This window comes from Silene latifolia, chromosome 1 (genome assembly GCF_048544455.1).
Source record: "Silene latifolia isolate original U9 population chromosome 1, ASM4854445v1, whole genome shotgun sequence".
NCBI classification, from domain to species: Eukaryota; Viridiplantae; Streptophyta; class Magnoliopsida; order Caryophyllales; family Caryophyllaceae; genus Silene; species Silene latifolia.
Window position 1 is genome coordinate 8,381,138 of NC_133526.1, and position 7,698 is coordinate 8,388,835.

General features: G+C 37.9%; 1 protein-coding gene across 2 annotated transcripts; it reads right to left on the reverse strand.

Annotated features, from left to right (window-relative positions):
* Positions 1-84: 84 nt before the first annotated feature.
* On the reverse strand, positions 85-7,158 carry LOC141596425 (uncharacterized). 2 transcript variants are annotated; one of them, XR_012522482.1, is made up of 5 exons: positions 4,019-7,158; positions 3,884-3,935; positions 2,615-3,063; positions 1,021-1,117; positions 85-784 (listed from the first exon to the last, which is right to left on the reverse strand). XR_012522482.1 is itself a non-coding variant. In XM_074416586.1 (3 exons), exons 1-3 carry the CDS (start codon positions 6,816-6,818, stop codon positions 2,913-2,915), a joined length of 3,003 nt encoding a protein of 1,000 aa, XP_074272687.1. In that variant the 5' UTR covers positions 6,819-7,158; the 3' UTR covers positions 2,610-2,912. The 2 variants fall into 2 exon arrangements, 1 of the variants encoding a protein (XP_074272687.1); XM_074416586.1 differs by lacking the exons at positions 85-784; positions 1,021-1,117 and having other exon boundaries at positions 2,610-3,063.
* Between the last annotated feature and the right edge of the window lie 540 nt (positions 7,159-7,698).

Here is a 7,698-nt window from a genome sequence, read left to right on the forward strand (position 1 = left end):
GCCGACCCATATTTAAACCCACCCCGTATTTGACCACACCCAATACCGGACCCACCCGAGCCGTTTGACAGGTCTAATTACAAGCAATCTTAACTTTGCCATGTTCATTCAATAAACATTCATATTATCGACCATTTTGCCATTCAAACTTCAAAGCTTCCGTCCTGCAAGTACCAGTTTTCAGGTTTGGATCCTCAACCTAGGTTCTTAATTCAGCATGATCCAAATTCGAATCCGAATAAAAATCAAATTCCAAAACCAAACCAATCAATATTTCCAAATAATTCAAGTCCAAACTCAATCCCAAATGTGATTCAAAACTTGATTTTACCCAAATATTTTCCTCGTCGCCCAACAAAGCACGTAAAACTAGTAAACTTATGTGCGGGTCAATTTGATTCAATTAGAACATTCAAAGACTAGATAATGAATTTAGTTATAAAATTCATTATGGTTCTCACTTCACAGGTTCATTTTTTTTCCGACTGAGTTGATCTTGCTACAGGATGAGACATAACTGCCACCTCTAAATTGTCTTATGATGGTACATCTGCCTTTTACCAGGGGTTCCAGTGATTTGATCAACGGCCAGATCATCGCTAATTTCAACTCGTAATATCTAGGATACAAACAAGTTCACAGCTCACACAGCCTTATGATTTTATTGATTTATACAGAAACCCTTCCCAGAAGAGCATTTACGATTCTAAAATCAATCTACCCCATCAGTGAACAAAACAACAACATTACACAATGCAGAATGCTCCATTATCAACCAAATCAGCTGTGCAACACGGCAAAAAAACACGACACTCTAAAACAGGGATTCTCTTGCTCACTATCGAGCCAGGGGATTGATAGCAACAGAAAATTGTCCAGTGCCAAACAAAAGGATGTGTCACTTTTGGATTAAATTTTATTACCTTCTGGAAAAACGTATTAGGATGAAATAAATGAAAGCTGGGTCAAGTATAAAGAATGAATCAATGTTTTCTATAACACTTATCTGAAAAAGTATACCAGAAGAAAAAATATGTCATCGTCACGTCACAATATTTCTGTCTGTACAGTAGCCTATGACGGCGCCACCACCATCACCAAATGACATTTATCATGACTGCATCAATAAACCACCAAAAATCAAGAGACTGTAGTTGCATATCTAGGTCAGCAGCATATTTACACAAAAGGGAATCGAATTCAGCTTTCCCTAGAGATTTGCTTTGCTTGGATTGAGGGTAACTATTACTAGTGTAATAAAAGTCAAACAAGTGTAAAAGTGGTGGCTAGGATTACCCTAATAGTAGTTACCCTCAATCCAAGCAAGCCCTTAATGAAAATAATTACCGAGGATTAATTGACGGATAATCTACCATATGTCCATTTGCAGACAATAGTAGAATTAAGAGCATTCACTATTAACTTGTCTCTTACAAGTTTACATTCACAAGGTCTACAACGTCTAGAAAAAGACTCACTATATCCCGATTTGTCCAACAAATGACGAAAAGTAATTCAAGTTAAAAAAAATGGAGCATTACGGAAGATGAACTAGTTCAACTTACACAGTTTCTAGTTACACAAACAGCCTCCGACTATAACCCTTTGTTAAGATGAAAGGATTTTGGAGGGAAAGGAAATAATTACATCCGACTACCCTTATCCGACCATAGGTGGTAGCATTTAAGGTATTAGGGCAATGTTACAGTTGGTAAATTCCCCCTCCCCCTATTCGGCGCCTGTGAGGTCCAAGCCCAACTGATTAATTAGATTTCCAAACCCTTGGGAGAGGGAAGGGATAAGGGGATTCCTCCCTCCAAGTGGTAGGGCTTGAACCTGTGACAGTGACATTACGGTCACATGGCACAACCCTTGCCACTAGATCATGCTTTGCACACGTACACCAACAAACAAGTTAGACAATAAGTTATCTTAAAATAAATATTTTAAAAATGGAGACTCAATTTTTGAAACTAAAACGAAACCGTCTTTAACTTGCCAAACTGAAAGATTCAAAAGTTAAGAATTTAAGATGCAGTTTCAAAGTGCATTTACTATATGCCCCAATCGAAATGATAGAGGCCGGCCTTTTGTATGTAGTTCCAGTAATGTTCCACAAATTAATATAGTATCCTAAAACTTTAACAAACAAATTTCCCAAAAAAAGAAAGGAAAAAAAAAATCAGGATCAAAACTTATTATCAGTAGACTGTAGACTTGTAGAGCTCCATAAGACCATAACTGATCTAACAATCTTTAAACGGAAACATCAATGAAATATTTTATTTACAAAATTGACTGAGATGTTCCAAAAGGGAGGATTTTACGTTTCAACGGATAAAATAATACTCCCTCCATTCCACGATAAAATTACAAATGTATCCCTTAAACAGAAGAGAATGATAACAATGTTATGGTAATGAGGGAGTGGTTGTTATATATCAAGGGTAGTATTGAAGGTTCACTTAATTTCCTTATAAGGTTGACACACAAACACCTCCATTTTTTTTTTAAATAATGCCGGAAGTATAGCCATGAAAGCTAACTGAAGCTTGAGCAAGATTAATTAAGAAGAGAATTCATTCATTTTATGAGTCAGGTAATTCATACATACCTTTACAGAGAACTTGACTCTGTCGAGCTGATTCAGCCACCGGAGCTAATTAGTTGTTCCCCGCAATTTCCCGAGGTGGTGTCTGCAAAATTGACTCATAGGGGATACCTCCAAAACAACTTTTTATTCTTATTGTGGCCTTACCCCTAATTCAACCCCTGGCCGACAAATAATCTTATCTCAAGCAAAATTAGCTACCTGCACTAGATAGATGCTGACCATGGTGTACGTGGCACTTGGCTCACATGGGATCCATGATACCTCCACAAGTATATTATTGCCTCATACATCCCTATGTTCATGTACACTGTCGAGAAGATGCTACATGGATGAAGCTCTTGAATAAGAAATGAGATTTGCAGGAGTATGACCACGGCAACCCACCAAACCACCACCTTCTAAGGAAAGATGATATCTCCAGCATATGGGTGTTCCCTCCATTCATTGCCCTGCCATGTCAAAACGTCATGGACAACGCCTTAGTCTCAAATCAATTTGGATCTGCTTAGTGGTAAGATGAATCATTATCTGAAGGTAAAACAAATACACCCTCCGTCCCAGTTATATTGTCACAACTTCCTTTATGTTCCATCCCAAATTAGTTTATTCTTTTTTATAATATACTAAAAAAAAAAATAGAACTTCCCATACAACCTACTTCATCCGATTGATACTCCTAGTGGGAGGGAATGGTAAGGGTCATGTCGTATCCCTACATGTAAATTTTTTCAGTCAATTGGTATTACAATATTTCATCACTATCTTAAATACGACTTTCTCAAAAAATGATAAAAGAATGGAGTGACTGAGAAAGGGAGAAGGAGGGGAAGTAAAATAAAATGGAAAAGAAAAACAGCGACAAACGGAAAAAGAATGAGAGAGCAAAGAGGAGAAAGTAAGGGAATGAAATCCAATGAAACAAAAAAAAAAAAAGGAAACACCATTGTTTGAATTAATTTGCTCTCTCAAGTCTCAACTAGCCCTCCTATCATATTTCTTCAACCCCATATATCCATGTTAATTTTAATTTTCTATTTCCAATGAAGCCAAAGACTCAATATTCTTTGATTCTGAATTCCGATGGAACAAGGCAAAATGACAAAACTGGTTGCACCTAATTTGGTCATTCAATGCAATTATCGATGCAATTTCTAATCTATTATGGCCACACTAAACAGCCTCTCAGTGTTTGTTAAGAGTACGGATACAAGGATCCTATCCTTTTGCCCCACAATTTGTAATAACATCCCCAAAGTTATTAAAATTCACCTTGTTTGGATAATGAAGCTGCAAAAGAGCTGCTGTGGCCACACCTTGCCACCTGATCTTCAACACTTACAGCGTACTGGATTCACCATCTGGCGACTAGTATCCTAAAAATCAGCCATCAACCAAAATCTCAACCGGGTGAAACATGCCTTGAGTCTTTAAGTCTGCCAGCGAGCTGATCTTCTTTGAAAGATTTATCGGCTTTTGACATTTCTCTAGTCAACAACATGCGGGTGAGCCAACTGATAGTGCATTTGTTGGACTGAATGATTCCAAAAAGCTTCACACATGGAGTAACTTGCCCATCCTTCAGCAACCTATCGATCAAAATGCTCCGTACAACTTCATCAGCATTCATATTTTTTTCAAGAACATTCATAAACAATCCAAGCGCCTCATCTCCGCGACCTGACTTGTACAAAGTACAAATTAACAAGCCATAGGTAGATAACGGGAGCTCAAGTTGACTACTTGCCAGTGATTTCAAGATTTCTAGAGCAGGTTCAACTCTTAAATTATTACAGTGACTAATCAATAATGCATTATAAATATTAATATCAGGAGGCATTTCTTTCTCCTCCATGCTTCTAACCAATTGCTCTGCCTCAACGTATTTCCCTTCTTTGCATAGACCAGTTACTAAGGTACTATAGGTGGTGACTGTGGGTTCAACACCAATTTGTAAGAGTCTAACTAACAATTGGTCAACGGCATCAAACCACATATGCTTATCGTCAGATGGGAAACTATAGGACACCTGATTCTGGACAGCAACCTTATCGAGCAATAACTGACAATCTTTCTTCAAGCCTTTCAGTAGGATACTGAAAGTGCGGTAGTTCGGTTGGCAGCCAAATTCCAGCATCTTCTTAAGAAGCAAAAATGCATAATCTACCCTACTAACCCTAACAAACCCGTCAATGAGAGAGCTAAACGTTACGACATCAGGAGATAAACCTTTATTTTGCATTTCTTCAAATAGATGTTCTGCGGAGTCAACCTTCCCTTCTTGACATAACCCATGAATAAGTACACTGTAAGTATACACACTAGGCTGGCAATTATTCTTTTCCATCTCACACAGCACCTTAAATGCAAGGCTGGTCCTACCGTTTTTGCAAAGACCATTGATCAAAGAAGTGTATGTAATAACATTCGGCGACACTCCTCTCTCAGACATCTTATTACACAGTTTCTCAGCAACTTCGTACTTGTCTCCCTTCGATAAAGCACTTATAATGGCATTATATGCCTCCACAGTAGGAGAGCAACCACATTCCTCCATTTTATCAAGTATTTCTATCCCTTTATTAATTTCACCAGCTTTGCAATAACCGTCAATTAGAGCTGTAAAGCAAAACTGATTTGGTTGCAAACCTCTTTCGGACATCTTGAGAAAAAGAGAATAAGCTAGCTCTACCTTGTCCCCTTTGCAGAGCCCTGAAATCATTTCAGCAAAAGTATAGATGTCTGGGTCGCAACCAGTCTTGCCCATAATGTCAAATAAATTCAAAGCCATGTCAAGATTTTTCTGCCTCATATAACCATGAATGAGTATGTTATAGGTAATTACAGTAGGAGTAAAACCAGCTTTAATCATATTATCGAAAAGTAACATGGCATCCTCCAACAAACCTTTTGAGCACAGACCTTGTATCATCTCATTATAAGTACGAGCATTTCGAGGATAGTCATGAGCCTCCATCCAGTCAAACATATTTAAAGCCTGTTCAAACCTTCCACTCTCAAATAGCTCATGAATCAATGCATTAAATGTGACGGCATTTGGTACTAGACGGTCTTTGACCAGTCTGTTGTAGAACCCAATGGCAACCTTGAGGATACCAGCACAGCATGAGCCACTAATAAGGGCAGTATACGTATGTACATTAGGATGACAACCTCTTTTCCACATGGCCCCAACAAGTTTAAAAGCGTCTTCAACACGACCATCCTCGCACAACTTGACAATTGGAACGGTATATGTATAAACAGTAGGTTCAATCCCTCTGTCTAACATTTCCCTAAGCATGCCCAATGCTTCACTAGTCCTACCATCATTGCAAAGCCCATTGATCAAAGTACTATAAGTCACAGAATTCGGTTGACATTTATCTTCCACCATCCTCCTAAACAACCTAAAGGCACCCTCTATATTACGGTTCCTACAATGCCCAAGAATCAAAGAAGTATACGTAAAATCATCCGGCCTCATACCTAAGCGATAAATCTTCCCTAAACCAACCTCAGCACTCCGAAATCTCCCTTTCTTACAAAACATATTAATCATAGTATTCAACGTCAACAAATTCAACCCAACCCCACCCGACACCATCTCAAGATATACATTGCAGGCATCACCCACCATATCGAACTTTGACAGCGCAAGTAACAATGTATTACCACTATACAAACTAATCTTAACACCCTTCCTACCAATCTCACTTAAATAATCCAAAACCCTAGTAAGCTCATCTCTATCCCTACAAGCTTTAACAATCAAAATCTTAACATGATCGGCATCATCAAAACGAGAATCAGACACAAGCCTATTCAACATGGCAACATAACAGTTAAAATCATGTCGATACGACGGCCTCTTAGAAAGCCAATAAAAAAACTGCAAGACTAACCCAGTATCCGTATGAACATTAATTATATTTTCCACAACATTGGGCGTTAATTTGGGGCATAAACGAATCAATTCAGAGCTTGTTTTCCAATGAAAGTTGTTGCAAATAATATCACAAACCTTTGAAACAACACTAACAGTAACAGCATCATTAACATTAGTATTAGTATTAGTATTAGTATTGCGATTAAAAAAGGGGTAAAGATTGGATTTTGATGAGAAATTACGGAAACGAAAAGAACCCAATACGTAAAAGAGGTTAGGAAGATGAAATAGAGATGGGGTTTTGAAAGGGTTTACCATAGCTTAGATGCGGCGTAAAAATGGTGAGAATAACCGGAGATTGTCAACCATTAATTAATTAATTAATACTCCGTAACAAACAAAATGTAAACAAATGGTATTAAAAGGGGAATAAGATGAAAGAATTGATGAAGGGATTAGGGAAGACGTGGTGATTGGAGAACCAGGGAAGGGATGCGTAGGGAATGTGGAGAGTGAAGAAGGTGAATATGAGATTAACAGTTCGGCACCGGCTGCATCATGAGATGGGGGCGGGGAAGAGGACGTGAACCTTTCCCAACTTCTTTTTCTTTCTACTCTATGTTGGATTGTTGGGTATGTTGAAAAATAAAATAAAAAACAAATATAAAAGTGTATCAGATATTTTGAGTAGGTCTTCTGAGAGACACGGTCTCTTAATAAGTTTTATTGAAAGACCATTGTACAATTTTAAGAAAAAGTGGTACCAAAAATAATAAAATAGGTACAAATTATGATTAATGATAAACTGGGTACATTTATTATGTAAATAGGTACGAAAATACTATGTCAGGATCAACAATAAAAGGGGTACGAAATACAAATAAAAGGGTACGAAAGATTGGTCTCTCAATAACTTAGTGAGAGACCGTCTCTCCCAAGTTTTAGTGTTTAATAAATTGATTTTTTTTTTTTTGTTGCGAAAGAGGGGCAAAAGCCCCGATACAAAAACGCTACATAACTAGTAACTAAACGAGGTATAGCTACCCCTAAAACGTCTTCTCGAAGAATCGTACGGAGACCATCTGGAGGGTGTTCGAAATATGTAACATTAGTGCTGGCCGTGACTCCCCCATTACTCATTAGCAAGCCAGTTAGCCGCCCTATTAGCTTCGCGAAAAACATGATCCATCTTAACCGT

Bases quoted from the DNA above. Each gene is read 5' to 3' on its own strand.
- LOC141596425 (XM_074416586.1), bottom strand. From the start codon at position 6,818: ATGGTAAACCCTTTCAAAACCCCATCTCTATTTCATCTTCCTAACCTC. The intron at 3,936-4,018 runs GTTGAGATTTTG...GTTGAAGATCAG, and splicing joins CTCAAGGCATGTTTCACCCG to GTGGCAAGGTGTGGCCACAG. The intron at 3,064-3,883 runs GTGAATTTTAAT...TTGACATGGCAG, and splicing joins AGCTTCATTATCCAAACAAG to GGCAATGAATGGAGGGAACA.